General features: G+C 40.4%; 1 protein-coding gene across 2 annotated transcripts in view; it reads left to right on the top strand.

Moving 5' to 3' along the window:
* HMCN1 (hemicentin 1) overlaps window positions 1–18,438 on the top strand; it is a 205,091-nt gene that overhangs the window by 162,749 nt on the left and 23,904 nt on the right. For both annotated transcript variants that reach the window (XM_042805977.1, XM_042805972.1), the window contains exons 69-90: window positions 359–549; window positions 1,724–1,805; window positions 2,596–2,732; window positions 5,928–6,069; window positions 7,123–7,267; window positions 8,025–8,152; window positions 8,538–8,694; window positions 8,868–8,989; window positions 9,193–9,357; window positions 9,580–9,687; window positions 9,834–9,971; window positions 10,115–10,249; window positions 10,523–10,792; window positions 11,148–11,338; window positions 11,680–11,893; window positions 12,451–12,585; window positions 13,050–13,240; window positions 13,977–14,058; window positions 14,865–15,134; window positions 15,652–15,822; window positions 16,025–16,195; window positions 17,319–17,489. In XM_042805977.1, the coding sequence (XP_042661911.1) occupies window positions 359–549; window positions 1,724–1,805; window positions 2,596–2,732; window positions 5,928–6,069; window positions 7,123–7,267; window positions 8,025–8,152; window positions 8,538–8,694; window positions 8,868–8,989; window positions 9,193–9,357; window positions 9,580–9,687; window positions 9,834–9,971; window positions 10,115–10,249; window positions 10,523–10,792; window positions 11,148–11,338; window positions 11,680–11,893; window positions 12,451–12,585; window positions 13,050–13,240; window positions 13,977–14,058; window positions 14,865–15,134; window positions 15,652–15,822; window positions 16,025–16,195; window positions 17,319–17,489 (3,516 nt within the window). The remainder of the gene's footprint in view (window positions 1–358; window positions 550–1,723; window positions 1,806–2,595; window positions 2,733–5,927; window positions 6,070–7,122; window positions 7,268–8,024; window positions 8,153–8,537; window positions 8,695–8,867; window positions 8,990–9,192; window positions 9,358–9,579; window positions 9,688–9,833; window positions 9,972–10,114; window positions 10,250–10,522; window positions 10,793–11,147; window positions 11,339–11,679; window positions 11,894–12,450; window positions 12,586–13,049; window positions 13,241–13,976; window positions 14,059–14,864; window positions 15,135–15,651; window positions 15,823–16,024; window positions 16,196–17,318; window positions 17,490–18,438) is intronic.

Genomic DNA, 18,438 nt, shown 5'->3' with positions numbered 1-18,438 from the left:
CAATTTACAAAGTAATTTGGTTTAAATTAATAACTTTGACTAGTAGAAATTGAACTTGATAGGGTGATGGCATAGCTGAAGGCACAACAGCTAAAGGTGTAATAAATATATTTTCTGATATTATATATTTCACTTGGAATTATGAAAAAATTTTCTAACTAATAATTCCAACTCATAAAAAGCACAAATTAATAGACAGAGGCAGGTGGAAATTATATGAGATACTTGGTGAATTCATGACACAGTCAGAAATAATATTAATGTAGACTAATTCTACAGACTCAAACCCCAGGGCTGTGTATCATGTTTTATAGGCTTTTGGAGTCGATAAAGAACTCGAATGTTTTTCCTCCCCCAGAGCCGCCTCACATCAATGGTTCGGATGAACCAGAAGAGCTCTCTGTCATCATTAACAACCCTCTTGAACTTCTCTGCATCTCTTCTGGCATTCCAGTCCCCAAAATCTCGTGGCTGAAGGATGGGCGCCCGCTTCTGCAGAACGATAATGTTCATGTCCTAAGAGAAGTCCTTCGAATAACCAGTGCTCAGGTAGAGTATTTGTTTCAAAACAGGCTCAGTTTTGTAAACCCTAGAGGAGTGTGCAGAACAACTGCCTGCTATTAGGACCATCTGAAGAGATGTCCTAAAAAGCCTCTGTAAAATCATCCACCTGCATCTGCGGTTGGAGAATATATTTTTCAAGCTTTGCCTTGGAGTTTCCCGTACAAAACAAGCAGTAGTATTATGGGTTGAGAGTGTCCAAACACTTCTGCCTTTTCTGAGCATTACTACTTCAAGTTCATTTCAGGGTTCTGTAATTTTTTTATTGGTGTTTCTTGTTATAAAACAGAACAATTAATACCAGGGGCTCATCTTTTTCTGGGGTTATTTCTGGTTTTAGTCTGTGTCTGTAATCTGTTCTTATTCATTTCCTACCTATTTGACTCTTGTTACTATCTCTGGCTTTTCTTCTTTCGTGTTTTATAATTCCTTCTCACCCTTTCTTCTCTTTCCATTAGTTCTGATTTTCCTAATATCCATTTTCTCCTTTCATGTATAAGCCATAGATTACAGAGAGAAGCTGCATTTGCAGTCATTTCTGTGCTAGTTAAGAAAAAATAAAGACAATAGAAAGACTTTCAGATTAATTCAGACATTAGAGAGTCCAGGGAAAAATAACCTTTAAAAACCTGCACCAGTAAACTGAGGCTATATTCAGCTGTGGACAGCCAGACTGAAGCTCACCAAACAGGAGTGAGAGGGGGCTCGGGACTGGTTGCTGCTCATTTTGTTTGTAAAGCAAATGCTTCTTATCTTTACAGTGCAGAGTTTACAGGAAAGAGAAAGCATAAAGGTATTCATGAGTACATGTGCACAAAAATATTTCCTTAGTACCCAAAACTGTCCCTTGCTTAGATGAATATCTATAGCCAGTTCCATCTTTATTGATTACCTCTTGAAAAAGAGAAGGATTCTTGCTGGAGACACGTTATCCAGAGAGATCTTTTGGGGTCCTGCAACTCCTAAGCCACGTCTGTACAATCCCACCATGATAAAATAAAGAAATTGTCAAGAACTTAACTGATTTCTTTTCAGGCATTCTTTATCTATTATGTTTGTGTTCAAGTGCTGCCTGTTTTATGTTCTTCATGTTTGTATCTCAGTTTTTCTGAATTGTTCCCATATTCTGAGGTTTCTGCTGAAGTTCTTCGTGTGTTTCTAGGTGGAGGACACAGGAAGATACACGTGTTTGGCATCTAGCCCTGCAGGAGATGATGATAAGGAATATTTAGTAAGAGTACATGGTAAGTTTAATTTAGGAAAACAAATTGTTCCTGCAAAGTGTATACTACACTTCCTACAAAGTATATACTAATCAGTATCTCATTTAACAAGTTACGTATTACTAAAGAAGAAATATTATGTGTTTTGAGAAAGTGATATTACACCATATGATCATAATTAACTGAATAACCTGAATTAAGGGTAGCTATTCTGAACATGGTACACAAAGGGGAAAGTTCCACCTGATACAACTGATTTCTCTTATAATTCCAAGTCTCATATTTTGAATACCTAGGAAGTTTATAGATATCTTTATTCAGTTGGAGTGAGCTTATTTTGCTTACTGAAGAATGATGTGAAGTATACTGATATCTATAATCATCTTAGTTTTTCAGTTAAAAAAAGGTAAAAAATGTATTTGGAAATGAATACATAAAATGTAATGACAGTAAGGGAAGTATAGATGGGACTTCTGTCATTATACAGTATGCCTCAGTTTTCTTCTTGAAGATTATAGCTCCCAGGTTTATTGATGAATAGTTTGTGGAACTTTGGTGATCTCTGTCTGGCTTAAATGCTGGTACTCTCACTGAGAATGGGCTTTAATTTCTGTCACAGTAGTTTCCAGTCTGTAACAGGTTCGCCAGTTAAACCAGGTATTGAAAAGTAGGACTTATTAATGATACTGTAGCTTTGCATTTATTTTAAACTTAAGAAATAAATTGGACAATTTCAATTAATAATTGTAATGGTAGCTCATATGTGTGGTGTTTGTTGTTCTTTTTTTATTTCTTATTATTTTTGTAACAGTTCCTCCTAACATTGCTGGTACCAGTGGTCCACAGGACCTCACTGTGTTGCAGAACAGACAAGTTATACTGGAGTGCAAGTCAGATGCTGTGCCACCTCCGACAATCTCGTGGCTTAAAAATGGAGAACTTTTAGAGGTATAGTGGTTACATTATTTGTACTAGCCTTTTGCTCCCATTATTTTTTACACCTGGTGTTTGAGGTTTCTTATCCTGCCCACTTGCCCCTTCAGTGCAGTCCAAGTTACGGTGCCCTGAATTCAAGAGAAGCTGAGTAGCCCCAGCACAAATACAGTTAGTCCTAAATGAGTACCTGAAGCTAGCAAGCATGTGAAGTGGCCATCCCGCTGTTACTTGTTCTTTTTTCCTTTAGGGGGATCCCTTGCTCCTCCTGGATCCTCTGAACAATGCTAGAAGCCTTCGGTATACTCCTGAATGGCTTCCCAGGAAAGGTAGCTGAGAAAAGACTACACTATATGTTTCCTTTGGGTATATTATGCATCCTCATATTCTAGTGGCATTTAGAAAGGAATTTAATTCTTCACATTGGAAAAAAAAAAAAAAGAAAAGAAAATGGGTTGCTAATCACCACAGTTTTGTATCAAATGCATCTTTTTTACTCAGAATTCCATGTAGTGTCATGTTAAGGCATCGGATCTTTGCTTGTTGAGACACAATTAGCAAGATGAGGATGGTTGATACAAAAAGAATTGTTTACTTCCCATCCTCTTTCTTGGGATCACTCAGAAACCAGATGCTTTCCAGCTGAACAATTTAAGTTCAGTTATTAATAGAACTTAATTGATAATTTTCCCTCAATTTATTTTTATTCATTAATAAGGAGGAAACAAATTCATGAATTGTCTCCCTTAACTGTAGTCAATCAGTAGTCTTCACCTGAAGTTCTGCTTATTTGCTTTTCTTCTGACATGCCCTTTTGTAAATTTAGAAAAATGAAATATTAGTGGAAGAGGTGAGAATATGGTGAGCAATTGTCTTACTGAGTGTTGCTAAGGAATGTTACCTTGAATATAGCACAAGAACGAGCTAGAAACAAGTTTACCAGAAACTCTCGTCTTCTGAATGATTAATTCTTCAATGTGGGTAGTGATTTTGGGGTATTGTTTTTTTTTTTTTTTGTTGTTGGTTTTTTGTTTGGTTTGGGGTTTTTTTTTTTTTTTTTGTGTTTTTTTTTTTGTTGTTGTTTTGTTTTTGGTTTTTTTTTTTTTATGGAAACAAGATTGAACAAAGCTTGGAAGTTAAGTATCTGAATACTTTTTGCCTAAGTCTTCCTTGGAAAGATTATGTTTTAAAAACAGTACCTACCAAAAAAAAAAAAATATCAAAAGAAGCCACTGTTACAAATATTCACTAGAAGACAAAGCAGTAGAGTCACACTGTGATAGACATTAGGTGTTTAGCTGAGAACCTGTGAATTAACTTCTGTAATATTAGTTCTCCCCTTGCCTCATGTCAGTATGTGAGGGCTGAGGCATCTTGGTTATGCGGTGTGTTCGATCCCCTGCCTTTTGATTTATAGCAGAGAATTTCAATCTCTACACTTAACTCTCCTCCAGCACTAAATTTAAGTTACAAATTTAGTTCAGTCACAGCACTCTTAATTTGCCACGTGTACTTTAAGTAGCAGGCTTAGGTTCATTCTATTCCCAACTGTCCTTTTCATTCTTCAGGTTAGTTTATTACATATATTCCAGGTACCAGGAATGCCTCCTGAATGCCTGGTTGCTTTCTCAGCTTCAAAGAAATATAATAGCCTGTTAATATTAAGCAGCTGGGAAAGACCTCTCCTTGGGTGTGGAAAGAGGGGGGTGCTCTGTGGCATATCATCCTCCTTATCTTGGAAAAAAAATTGAGGTTTCACAGTGACAGGAGGGGATTGCAGAAAGTCAGGTTCTCAACTTGCGGTGTTATATCAACTTAAATCATCACTTCTTTTTGTGAAACAGCCTCGTGGTGGAGGATGTCATTCCTCATGGTTTTGTTGTCTTCCACTGTGCTGATTTCGACGTCTACTCTAGACGTCTGTGTGCTTAATGATGTAATTGGGCAGCACCACCATTTTTGGTAGCAGAACTATAGAAAGATCTAGCCTCTAGCAGCTTTGGAGTCCTTGCACTCTTCGTTGATTTGGAAATGCACGCTGAGTGTTAAGAAAATAAGTAGGTGGGAGCTTCTTGACCTATTCTGGCTTTATTTAAACACTAAAAGGATTGCTGAAATTTTATATTTTTTCAAAGACTGGGTTTTTGACATATCTTGGGTAGAACATAAGGATTAAATGATAGTTCCATTGCTTGTCTTTTGTCATCTATATGCTTCTGTGTTTAGAAACCATAGTATAGGCTGTGTACTGAATAAGAAATACCAGTTATTACCCAAAAGCTGACTGTCTGTAATCCACTCTGGTGATGAATCATTTCACCTGAGAGGCCCCAGCACTGCAGTTTATTCTGTGTTGGTAGACTTGCTGAGCTGGTGCCTAGTATGAGACCAGTGTGCTAGGGTACTAGTGCAGAACTGGAGGAGTTTCCCCTCTTTGTTGTAGTTGCTATTCCCAGATCTAACCAAAAGAGTAGATGGGGAATGCCAGCTTTCAATTTCATCCAAAATGTGGGTAGCACACACTAGAAAAGTTTGAGTTTCTGTTCTCTTCCTACTGTTTTTAATCCAGTCAGGCTTTTGAACACTTGTAGTTGATACTGCTGTCAGTCATATTCAGGTAGAGATGATCCAGATTGGTTGTGGTAAAAAAGCTTCGACTTCAAACGGCTACCTAGCAGGTGCTGTGGAGTCACCATAGAGCTCAGAAGAGTGGTGTCCTCATATTCAGAAATGCTGGCTAGTAAACTTGGTGGCTAGTAGACTTAGCAGGCTAAGTTTATGCTGGCTTCCACCTGATCAAGACTGATGTTTGAAGAACAGTGTAGAGAAACTTGTATTTCTTCTGCCTGTAGTGTGCCCGGATTTTTTTAAAAAACAAATAAAATTAATTCTGTGCTATTAACTGTCCCTTTCCATAAAAACTTCAAAAGCCCTTTGGCTATACAACCCAAAAAAGCTGTCTTACTCGGGCACAAGTCCCGGTAGGGGTTTCAAGGGGGAACCATCAAGCAATGATGATTTCTTAAGCCTTTGTTTACCCTGTTATCTTCACGGATGTAAACAAAGTTAAGCCAGCAATTAATTCAGTCCCTGGTTTAGCTTTGGCCTTCCTTCATGGATTTTATTACTCTGCAACAAAAGAGTCTTCTATCGTCATCAAGAGAACAGTGGGAAGGTTAAATTTGTCAAATTCTCTCTCCTTCCCCTTAGGGAACTCCTCGAGTTCGGATCCTATCCAGTGGGCGATACCTGCAGATCAACAATGCTGACCTCAGCGATACGGCAAGCTATACATGTGTGGCCAGTAATATCGCAGGAAAAATGACCAGGGAGTTCGTGCTGACAGTACATGGTAAAGTCACGGATCCAGTTTTGCACATTTCGATCTTTGCGTGGTATTTCTGCAGGAGTTCAAACAGCAAGAAGGAAGCAGTAGTAGTCTCTGTCAAGCCAAGTGTTGGCCGCTTAGGCGGTGTCTAAACTGTGGGACCACGTGTGTTACCTCAAGTGTGCCACCATCTGAAAGCACAGTTGTCCCCCACACTGAAGGACCTGTTGGGGACTCACCATGACTCGCTCTCCATCTGCCTGTGCTTCCTACTGATGGAGGGTGCTGTGCATCTAGCCTTCATCCTGATACGGAGTCAGGATAGGTCCAGAATGAGCACCCAGATCCAGGACTGATGTTAAGACATTCTTAACATCACTTGATTGGCACTTTGGGGGACTAGGTTTCATAGCTGGCTTGGCCATCAGTTTTGCAAGTTACCTGAAAACTGTGGCTGCTCCTCTGCACCTGTGAGCAGCAGGTAGCAGCGACATCGTAAGGCGTGAAGGGCCCCGTGCATCTCGGTACTTGTCTTGTGCTACCACAGGCCTGAGTTTCATTTTAAACCTATTTATTTTCTCACATCTAGTGTGATGAGAAGCTACTTATTCTCACAGTCAGGTGATGATAAGAAACGTTTTTCCAATTTCTGTTCTGTTCACAACCCAGTCATGTGTACCTGCGTTACGCTGTGCCCTCCCCCCCACAATGATTGTCCTTACTGGTCCAGTTGAAATTCTTTTCTCCTTAATTTATAATTAGGAAGCAAGGATATCACCAGAACCTTATTTTGCTGAATGAAATATGCTGAACTCTCTTACTGCTTTAGCTATATGATAACCTTTTGCAGTAACTTGCAAAGATGATCTTTACAGTTCATTTCAGACAAGCTTTCTTTTTCATTCCCTACTGCGTCATGGCAATTATCGTGCACTACACAAAATGGTAAGAAACTTCTTTCTGTCTTTGCAGTGATCCCTATACTGTTACTGCATCTTTTTTTTATGTGTGTTTAGTTTTAATCATCGTGACGTAAAGTTTTTTTTCTTTAAATCATCAGCAATTTTCCCTTTACAGTGGCTCCTACAATCCGAAGCAGTCCTCAGTCTGCTGTGGTGCTTATAAATGCTTCTGCTGTTCTGGAGTGCGTTGCAGGAGGAGTACCAACCCCGAGAATTACATGGAGGAAGGATGGGGCTATTTTTACTGGAAACAATACAAGGTATTGTCCAGAAGTCAGCATAAATATTATTCGTTGTTTTTTAAGAACGCATTAATTACAGAAAGCTTAATTAGATATCTATGCAAATGTTTCATCCTTTTGTTATTAAGAAGGACAAAAAACTCCTTTGAACGCCAAATGTAATAATAATTCTTCTGATATTAAGGATTTTGAACAGTAAATGTGAAGGATCTTCAAATTTTTTTATATATATGGAGTTTTGGGATGAAGCCAAGTGATTTCATGCAGACCAAAAGCTCTTAAAAGAGTGTACTCTCTAGTTTCTAATATATAAAACTTTCTATACATGTTCTAGTATGAACTGTTATTATAGTGAGTGATTTCTGTATTTTGATTGTTTTAAGGGGAATAAGTTTGGCATTTTCTAGAACTGAGCAAATGCTAAGAAATTCAGTTATATTTCAAACACAAAAGAAAATATACAAGCATTAGTTGGGGTTTTTAAAGTTAAATGAAAAACTGTAAAAAAGGGCTTTTGGATATTTTCTGCAAATCTGTCATCATTTATGTGTAATCACTATGTCAGCTAGATTTCCTAATTTCTCTGGATGTGCGGGGAAATAGTGAAGTCAGAACAAGTGCAATAAATGGGAAAACTCTGTGTGCCCAAATTAAGACACCACATACCTAGGCTATTTGTTGTATACCCTGAGTCATCTTTTCCTTCTGTACTACCAGAATAGCCTATGGTTCTGTTGATTGGATGGTAGAAAAAAAATGTATGGCTTTGTTTCAGATACTCCATGTTAGAGGATGGGTCTCTACACATCCACTCAGCACACGTTACTGACACAGGAAGATACGTGTGTATGGCGACTAACACAGCTGGCACTGAACGCAAGCGAATTGATCTGCAGGTTCTCGGTAAAAACTTCGGTTTTAAATAAACATCTGGGGTTTTGTACAAGTCTGAAGTCCAGTTACATAATTTCTCTTGTTCTGCCAGATCCAGTTTTAAGTTTAGCCCATTTTTAGCAGCTCTGGTTTAAAAAATAATAAATAAATAAAAGGACGAAATCTGTGGCCTTATGAATACAACCCAGATGTTCACACTGGAACTAGAAAGACTTGACTGATCCCATGCTACAAGTTTATTAAGTTTAGTTTACTACTGTCAAGCTACTCTTTATAAAAATCAAGGAGAAATGTGTTCAGGCAGTTCAGCTTTACATATATATATAGGTATGAGAGGGGTGTGTGAGCATACATATATAATTATTCTGATTAATTAGGCTTTGTTTGTCCTTAGTTCCTCCAACTATTGCTCCTGGACATACAAATATTACAGTTACTGTAAATGTGCAGACCACATTGCCTTGTGAAACCACTGGAATTCCCAGACCAGCAATTAGCTGGAAAAGGAATGGACATCTGCTTAGTGTTGACCAAAACCAGAATACGTACAGGTGAGAGATGTTTTCTTTTCACCGTGGGTTTAAAGTTTTCAAGGGTGATTTTGGCACTTTAAAAACCTAGCTATGCTTAAATGTAATCTTGTCTAGTCAGCAAATTCAGTGGTCTGATTACCTGAAAAGAAGTATTTCAATGGCTTTTACTTTCTTCTCTTTTCTTTGTTCAGACTTCTGTCTTCAGGTTCCTTAGTAATCATTTCTCCCACTGTGGATGACACTGCTGTCTATGAGTGCTCTGTGTCAAATGATGCAGGAGAAGATCAAAGAGCAGTTGAGCTCACTGTTCAAGGTAGAGGGGATATTGCTATTACATGTATATGGCACCCAGAATTTCTTTGAGTCATTCCAATGTTGAGATGAGATTTTTATATCATTCTTTTATGATACTGATATCCATAACTCTCTGATATTCCCAAGAAAGATAAAGTTATTTCCAAGAATTTATAAAAATTAAAATGCGCAAGTAACCTTTACACTGATCTTCATTTTCAGTGCCCCCATCCATAGCAGATGAAGCCACAGACCTTTTGGTAACAAAGCTGTCTCCAGTAGTAATTTCCTGCACTGCATCAGGGATTCCTGTCCCCTCAGTTCATTGGACCAAAAATGGCATCAAGTTGCTTCCCAGAGGAGATGGCTACAGAATTCTCTCTTCAGGTACTGTGTGCGGCTGGAGCTCAGGTGCAGAAAATCAATGAAAGGGTGCAGTTGTGCCCACCTAGAAGTAATCAATTAAATAAATGCAAACAATCCCCCAAACAACCCCCCTCCAACTTCTTAGAATAAAAATAGAGACTTCTTAAGATGGATGCTGTGAGGGAGTTTTCCTGTGAATACAGGATAGTGCTGTATGTTGCCATGGGCTCTCTCCTGCCGCAGGTGCTGTTGAAATTCCTGCTGCTCAGCTGGCACATGCGGGACGGTACACCTGTGTGGCCCGGAACGCGGCTGGCTCAGCTCACAGGCACGCCACTCTTCACGTGCAGGGTAAGATGGGAGGCTGAAGAGAAAGTGCGTTCCCTCAGTGAACACTGCCCATTTATTACGGCCGTATGGTGCAGGGTGATGGTGAGGCCAGAGTGGACCATCGCAAGTAAAACCTATTGCATTTTCCTTTTTATTTTGTTCCACAGAACCACCAGTTATCCAAGCTCAGCCAGGGGCGCTGGACGTCATTGTGAACAATCCCATTCTACTACCATGTGAAGCGACGGGTACACCTCGACCCGTAATAACGTGGCAAAAGGAGGGCATCAGTATAATCACAACAGGTATCCTCTGAAAGCCCCCTAACTCCAGCCTACTTGCTATAACTTAGAAACTTCTCTTTCCTGAATGCTCAAGCTTAGATATAAGGAACCCATTCATCTGAAAACAAAACAGAAGTGTCATACTGTGCTTATATTTGTTTCAGGCAACAGTTACATGGTTCTTCCGAGCGGCGGTTTACAGATTGCAAAATCAACTGTTGAGGACGCTGGCACTTACATGTGTGTTGCTCAAAATCCAGCTGGCACTGCTCTGGGGAAGATCAAACTGAAAGTTCAAGGTGAATCACCTTTTAAACTCTCGTAGCGATTTACAGGCAAGACATTTGTGCATGCTTCCTGTTAGTCAAAACACAATTCTGAGCAATAGAAATGGACCTAATGCTTTCCTGTTTGATGTGATGCTGGATAGAGCCCAGGAGGTTTATTTCCTTTAGTTGTCTGTTTACTTCAGGATCAAAACATGCTTTTAGGATTATTTTCACCAGGAACTGAAGCGTTCCATGCTTCTCACAACATCTAATTATTTTTAAAATTTCCTTCATTCTTTTCAGTTCCTCCTGTTATCAAGTCCCACCTCAAGGAGTACGTTGTTCCTGTTGATCAGTCTGTCACTCTGCAGTGTGAGGCTGAAGGCTACCCTGGGCCAGAGATCAGTTGGCATAAAGATGGACAGCAAATAACGGAGTCCGTTAGAAGAAGAATTCTTAGCACTGGTGCTCTGCAGATCGTGTTCGTGCAGGCTGGCGACACTGGCCGTTACACGTGCATAGCGGCAAACCTGGCAGGGTCCAGCACTTCTAGCATGGAGCTCACTGTGCACAGTAAGTGGGCCTGTATGGAAACAATCTACATTATCACAGCACGAACCTGTGGAGGGTAAGGAGCTAGGTTGTAAGGGAGAAGTTCGGGAAAAACATGCTACTTAATAGGTGAGTTTTCTTGGGTTAGGTTCAAGCCAGCTGCTTGAATTTAGGAAGAACGTTACATTTTCTTAACTCAATTTACACTGTGTTACAAGTATTTCACACATTTCTCTGGCATGCTTAATGGTGGTCATTGATGGAGACAAGAAACAATACAGAAGATCCAGGCAGTGGTTTCTTCAGTATTGTTTGCTTTTACAGTAGTGCCTGGATAAAACATAGAGGTAAATCTTTTTAATAAACCTTCTCACAGTTCCACCCAAGATTCGCAGTACGGAGGCGCAGTACACAGTCACGGAGGACTCCCAGGCTGTTCTGTCCTGTGTGGCTGAGGGGATTCCAACACCGACAATAAACTGGAAGAAGGACAATATGCTGTTAACAGAGGTAGCAGGAAAATACCGGGCTGTGCCAGATGGAGACCTCATTTTGGACAATGTTGTTGTAAGTTCCCCAAATCTAAGCTATGACTTGACAGGTTTGGCAGTAATAAGACCCCGCTTCTTTTCATTTTCTTCCACTTCTGGATTAATTATTGTTTTCTTGTTCTTAAAGTTCCAAAGTATTTATAAACATTTATTTTCCACTGAGGAGTAAAATCTGCAAAGAATTTCTAGTGATAAATTCTCAAAAAATGTAGGTCACCTTTCAAATGTAGGGGAAGTGAAAGAGTTCAGGTAAGCGTTTCTGCTGAGTGCTTGTTCCAGACCTTTTAAAATTCTCTCTTTGTCACAAGTTGTGTAGGATATATCACAGCTGAAATTCCCTAACATGCTTTCTTTCAGCCTGAAGATGCTGGCAGTTACACCTGTGTTGCTAACAATGCTGCTGGAGAAGACACACACACTGTCACCCTGACAGTTCATGTACTTCCAGCTTTTACTGAACTGCCTGGAGATATAGCTTTGACTAAAGGAGAACAGCTCAGATTAACTTGCAAGGCAACTGGGATACCTGTACCCAAAATAACATGGACCTTTAACAATAACATCATTCCAGGTGGGTAACACTGGCTGTTACTGGCCATTCCACTCTAGAGTTGTTTTCACCCACGCAGCATTGCAGTTAGCTTAGGATAAGGGAACAACCTTGTTAGGCAGTGATTGTGTGAGGAATATCTTCAGTATTATGCAATCATGTTATTAAATTGCCTCTGAGACAAAGCTATAAGGATGATAATTAAGAAATTGTTCCTCTTCTGCAGCCAATAATGTTAAAACATTAAAAACATGCAGTATCTGATGATATTTACTCAGCATCCAACAACTAATGCCAATTCTCTTAAATATGAAATAGACCTCAGCAGTTCATAGAATGCAGATGCGCAAAGCTCGAAAGGAAGGCACAACTTAAGTGAATACATGCATGAAGACAAATGTCATAGCAATGACTTTTCTGTGCATTTCTGAGGTGTCTCAGAAATTAAATGGCACAGTGCCATTGAGCTGTGTGGCTGAATAGCACTGTAATTCAAACAGTCTTACGAACTATCAGTCACTGAGATGTATATGTTTAAGATCATGGAAGTAACCCTTTACTGTGTGTTCTCCCTTCAGCACAATATGGTGATGTAAATGGACACAGTGAACTTGTAATCGAAAGAGTATCTAAAGATGACTCTGGTACCTATGTATGTACAGCCGAAAACACAGTTGGCTCAATCAAAGCTATTGGTTTTGTGTATGTCAAAGGTATGTAAAATAACAGTAGTTGTGGTCACTATTGGACAGTTTCACACAGCCATCCGTTTTGATACTAGAATCACAGAGTGGTTTGGGTTAGAAGAGACCTTAAAGATCATCTAGTTCCACCCCTCCTGCCACGGGCAGGGACACCTTCCAGTAGACCAGGTTGCTCAAAGACCCGTCCAGCCTGGCCGTAAACACTTCCAGTGATAGGGCAACCTCTTCTAGTGCCTTGAAACCCTCATAGTAAATAATCTCTTCCTAATAGCTTATCTAAATCTACCCTCTTTCAGTTTAAAAGCGCTACTCCCAGAATTTGATACGTTGTCTATGGCTACATGCGAAAAATCGAAACGGGTTGACATTCACACTTCAGAAAGTCAGAGATGAATAATCCCTACCAGCAATTTCATTAAGGGCATTTTATTTTGACTCTGCTGTTTCTCTGCCATCACTTTTTTTCTTTTCAGAGCCTCCAGTCTTCAAAGGGGATTTCCACTCTAGCCGCATTGAGCCCTTGGGTGGCAACGCTATGCTGAATTGTGAAGTCAGAGGAGATCCACCTCCAACCATCCAATGGAGCAAAAAAGGAGTTGGTGTTCCGATTAGCAACAGGATCCGACAGCTTAACAATGGTTCTCTTGCTATCTACGGCACTGTAGTGAGTCACTGCTCTGTTATGATGTGTTTCTGCATTGTACTTGATTAATAAAGGTATTCCAGATCTTATTGTTTTGAGAGAGTGAGGCTAGACATTTCATCCACTTTTGCTTTTACCTTTAACAAATGTTGTTTTAATTCAGACTAGAATTAGACTCAAATTATTGTGACAAAAAAAACCCAGGGGGCTATGATTCTCTTTAAGTGTCAGAAGGACTGAATCTACATGCTAACTATTGGTGTGTGAAATCCTGGTCATGCCCAGTTAAATGGGACTTCTGCTTTAGACCTTAAAAGAGCCTGGGTTCTACGCAGTCAGGTCAGCTGAAAAGCAGTTGTGTTTTCCACGTGCAAACCTCTTGGCATCTAAATTCCTAATGTGAATAAGACCCATTTTAACCCTATAAACTAATGCCCGAGCTTCGGAATGGGGTTAAAAACAGCGGCTCCCTTGAGTTCATTTAAATTAAAAAAAAAAAAAAAAATCCTCCTCAGAATTAAGGAGTTGAAGGACATAAAAAATGGAATAATATCAACAGTAAAAATAATTCACAATATTAGCTTAATGTTAATAAAAGCAAAACATTGGGATGCTCTAGAATTAACTGGATGCCTCTTAAGAGCCAGTGCATGCCATGTTGTGTTGCATAAAATTCACCTAGAGAAGTGCACTGTTAACCGAAACCCTAATTTACCCCTTGACAGGTTATATGACTACTTGATTTTCATTTCTTTAGAATGAAGATGCTGGTGACTACAAGTGTGTGGCTACCAATGATGCTGGTGTGGTGGAACGTAGTCTGACGCTAACGCTACAGAGTAAGACTCAAAGTGATAAGTTTAATGCCACTAGATTGGAGCAGTAACCTGCCTTTGGATGGGTGTATGCAGCTCCCATGGAAGTTTTGGAGGTTGGGCACTGCGCTGTGGGTTAAGATTCATCTCATCTTTCGTCATTAGTATTTAAGAGTCTAGTCTAAGCTAGTGATTGAGGTCAAAGAGAAGAAGCATATAGAGGGTGAGTCAGCCTCATCTTTGAAACCGACTTAGAATGGGGTGAAAGGGCCTGTTTCTCTTAGTTGCCTAGAGGGGATGTCTATACAACTGGACTAAACTAGACTCTTAATTTAAGAAAGTTATGCGAGATGAATCCCAGCTTTCACTGACAATATTTTACTTTTGGCAGAAATAATATTTTAGAATTATTTTTTCACTAGTGTTAGAATTTCTGAACATCCCTTTTCTATTACTGCCTCAAGCATTATGGATTTGTTACTTATGTCTCAGCTGCCTCTGAACATGATTAATAGCATCTTCCTGCAGGCTTTATGAAAAGCAACACATTTTAGCAATAGGGAAGACAGTGCTCATATAGCCAGGCGTCGATCCCAACTCTGGTCCTCACGTTGCTGCATATTAAAAACGGCCTATTATTGTCATTTTAACTTGCGTATATTTTGACAGTGGAAGATCAACAATAATAATTTCAGTCAGAGTAAACTGACCTAAGGTTTTTTTTTTTTATTTTATTTTTTTTGCCCTCATTCTGACCAGACCTTTAATATTCAATCCAATGAAAAAAAAGTAGCCATGTGCCATTGCCTAAAGAAACCTTTCTCTTTCAGGCCCTCCAGTCATTACTGTTGAACCTGTAGAGACAGTTATTGAAGCTGGAGCCACAGCCGTGCTGAACTGCCAGGCAAGGGGAGAGCCTCCTCCAACCATCACATGGTCCCGCCAAGGTCAGCCGGTCGCGAGCGAGGAGAGAGCGGCTGTCCTGTCGAACGGCTCCTTGCGTATTGTCGCTGCACGGAAGGAAGATACGTCTGAATACGAGTGTGTAGCGAGGAATCTGATGGGATCTGTTCTTGTTAGAGTACCTCTGACTGTCCAGGGTAGGTGCACAAACTATGGGGTAGCGACTATCAAATGGGTAGAATACAGCACTAGTAGAGATAAAATATTTATAGTGTTTAATCTTACCCTTATTTTATGGATATTTTATCTTCCATATATGCATTAGGTATACATTAAGCCTAGTCTGACATGTCGGTGGCTTTCTGTTTCATGAAATTTTCTTCCAGTATACTCATCCAGCTGTGTGAGACAGATGAGTGTGAAGGAGCGAGAGACAAACAATAATGAAAGGATCTTGAACTAGATTCCATTCTCGGGTCATATATCATAACTTAATGGTACCTCTAAAGAAAAGCGTTTAGGAGCATAAGGAATAACTATTTTGGAGCAGCTGAAATACTCTCTGAACTGTAGTAAGATTTTTCTGGAGTAATGAAGACATGAAGTGACTGGCTTTTCCAAGTATGGGTTCTGAAGTGCATTTTTCACTTTGCCGTATCAGAGAGAGTTCTAAGCACACGCACATTAAAAACAGCATCATTTTTCCCATTGCAGTACACGGTGGATTTTCTGATTGGCTCGAGTGGCGACCTTGCAGCGTAACTTGTGGTCAGGGTGTTCAGGAGCGAGTCCGTCAGTGCAACAACCCTCTTCCAGCAAACGGGGGGAGGAGGTGTGAGGGGCCGGAGGCGGACGTACGCAGCTGCCGCAACAAGCCGTGTCCAGGTATTCCCTTAGGGAGCGGATACTCCCCGTGTGCCTGATGTTAAGTACCCTAACAGCGAACCGTTACCACCACAGAGCTCCATGACAGATTAATTTTTCCAAAAAGCTGGAGTTAATTTTGACTTTTGCAAAAAGAAAGCGGAAAATTCGATAAATACTGCACAAATATTTTTTTAATTGACTGGGATTTTCTGTTTCTTAGTGGATGGCAACTGGTCGGAGTGGGGGCTGTGGGAAGAGTGTTCAAAGAGCTGTGGACATGGTAACAGGACCAGAACCAGAACCTGCAGTAACCCAGCAGCTCAGCATGGCGGGAAGCCCTGCGATGGCAGTGCTGTGGATTCAGTCATGTGTAATATTAGGCCTTGCCCAGGTAAGGGAAGATTGATTTAGAATTAGTTGCATTAGGGACTTCCTGTATAGATTTTTTTTTTTTTTTTTTCTTTCCCCAAACCTGAATTCTCTCAGCTTGTTTCAGGTTATTAAATGATAAAAGAATTAAACTCTGATTTTTTTTTTTTTTTTTTTTTATTTTAACATTGCTTGGAATGTATTGAATGGCAGTAGTTCTTGGAAACAGAAGTCACAAAAGTGCAAGGAAAAATTTTCAGCAATTTCTCTTCCCCCCCCCACACACATACACACTCACAAACACGCACCCCCCAGTAAAAATGTTGATTTTGTATTTTGATGTTTTCCAGTGTTTGTTACCCATGTGCTCAGAGTAAAACCCACTACTCTAAATCTATTGTGCAAAGCCAATTAAAATGAAAAAAACACTATTAAAAAGGCCATGTAAAACGTAATTGTCAATAATTGAAGACATCTGTATGTTTTCCTCTGGTTTTTAAATTTTCAGCCATGTCTTTCTCCTAACTAGCTGAATGTTCAGGTTTCCTTCCTGTTTTGGTGTAGTACTTCCCGCATTTGATAGGTTATCATTTATTCATAACTCTTTGCCACAGGCATGTTTCCTTCTGTACAGTTTTTATTATGTTGATTTTTCTCTTTTTCACTGGCTTTGCTACCACTGCACTGCTAAACATTCACCCACCACCTAGAGATTATTTCGCTAGGTCTTGGCAACAGAATCAGCTGTGGCTCCTGCCTGCCGGCAGGCACTGAGGCTGTGTGCCAGGTTCTAGCTAGCATTGCCCCTTCCCTGGCTGAGACTTTCAGTCTAGAACGGGACAGTCAGAGCCACTTAGGAAACCACCAGATTTGATCAAGTCTTCAGTTCGATTGTTCCAAGATTGTAGTGAGGTGAAGTGATGTATTCAGAAAACAAAAAGGAAAAAAATAATCTCTCTTTTGCAAAGTGTTGATCCATTTCAGCTGTTGCTCAAGGCAAAGGGTTTCTTTTCAAGGGCTTATTCAGAATATTTCATTTATTGAATTAAACAACGTAGCTTTTTTGCCTTAGGCTGTGGAGCTGTAATTTCAAGCTAAAGCAGCTGTATAGTTGAAACACTTTTATAGCTGTGCTGCCTTTGCAGTTGATGGTGAGTGGAGTTCTTGGCTGCCGTGGGGCCCCTGCAGCGAGACTTGTGGGAAAGGTACTCAGGTACGACTGCGGCTCTGCAATAACCCTCCTCCTTCACACGCCGGGTCATACTGTGAGGGGTCCGATGCACAGATGCAGGTTTGCAACAAGAGACGCTGCCCAGGTAAGATGTCAGACACAAAGAGAACGATGACAAACTTGTGATTTCCTTTCCCAAATTGTACTTAATTTATATCAAAAGCTTTTCAGTTCTGAAAGTGTAGTTCCTGAAAAAATTCCATTCTTTTGGCCTTTTATTGTCACTGGCCCCTGTCACTACGTTGAGCATCCCGCTATAGACCTAACATACGGGTTTTCTTCTCCTATCCTTGTCACTGTGCAAAAGCAGCATTTTAAATGGCAGTTAAATTACAGGTTTCCTAAACATGTATTTTTGAAAATTTTCCTAGGTTTTGTTAATCATTTATCCGTTTCTTCCACATTTCAATGAGTCCTCCATGACTGGATAGGAAAACACACATTTTTGAAATACGATCTCTGTATTTGGCTGAGTGCAGGGATAACGATGGGAAACTTCATGAACTGGACTCTGCAGCAGTTCAGATTAGATCCTTGTGGCGTCATGCTCGGTTTTACCCATGCCAGATCCCATGCTGGGTCCCCATTCTAACTATCAGCTGGCAGAAGAGAGAGCTGACACCGTGGTGGTGGAGCGGCTGAGGGCTCGATGTTGCACATTTACCCAGCTCGACGTGCTGCTGCTGAGGGTGCTGCAGCTTACAGCCAGCGTGTGGCTGCTCGGCCTCTTCTCAGCCACCAACTCAAGTGCTCACAGGGATGTACCCATAACAGTTTGTGTCACCGCGTCTGGGGAGATCGAAGATCTTGCTACTCGGCTGCTTAGACCTGGCTCGTGTGGGATTAATTTAGTAATAACTCCTACAAACGGCTGAGCCAGCAAATCAAGTGTTGGTTAGGAAGGAGTGGGGAGAAGGTGGTAGTGGTTGCCTCTTCAGACAGTGCAGCTGCAACCAGAGGAAGACACGCACAAGTGAAGACTGGGTTTTTGGGATGGCACTTGTACTGGCCGTCTGCCCAGTGCGGCAAGTTCA

The sequence above is a fragment of the Tyto alba genome, unplaced genomic scaffold (genome assembly GCF_018691265.1).
Source record: "Tyto alba isolate M040663 unplaced genomic scaffold, T.alba_DEE_v4.0 Super-Scaffold_1000006, whole genome shotgun sequence".
NCBI classification, from domain to species: domain Eukaryota; kingdom Metazoa; phylum Chordata; class Aves; order Strigiformes; family Tytonidae; genus Tyto; species Tyto alba.
The sequence above is the reverse complement of the archived record's forward strand: the minus strand, read 5'-3'. Positions and strand labels throughout refer to the sequence as shown.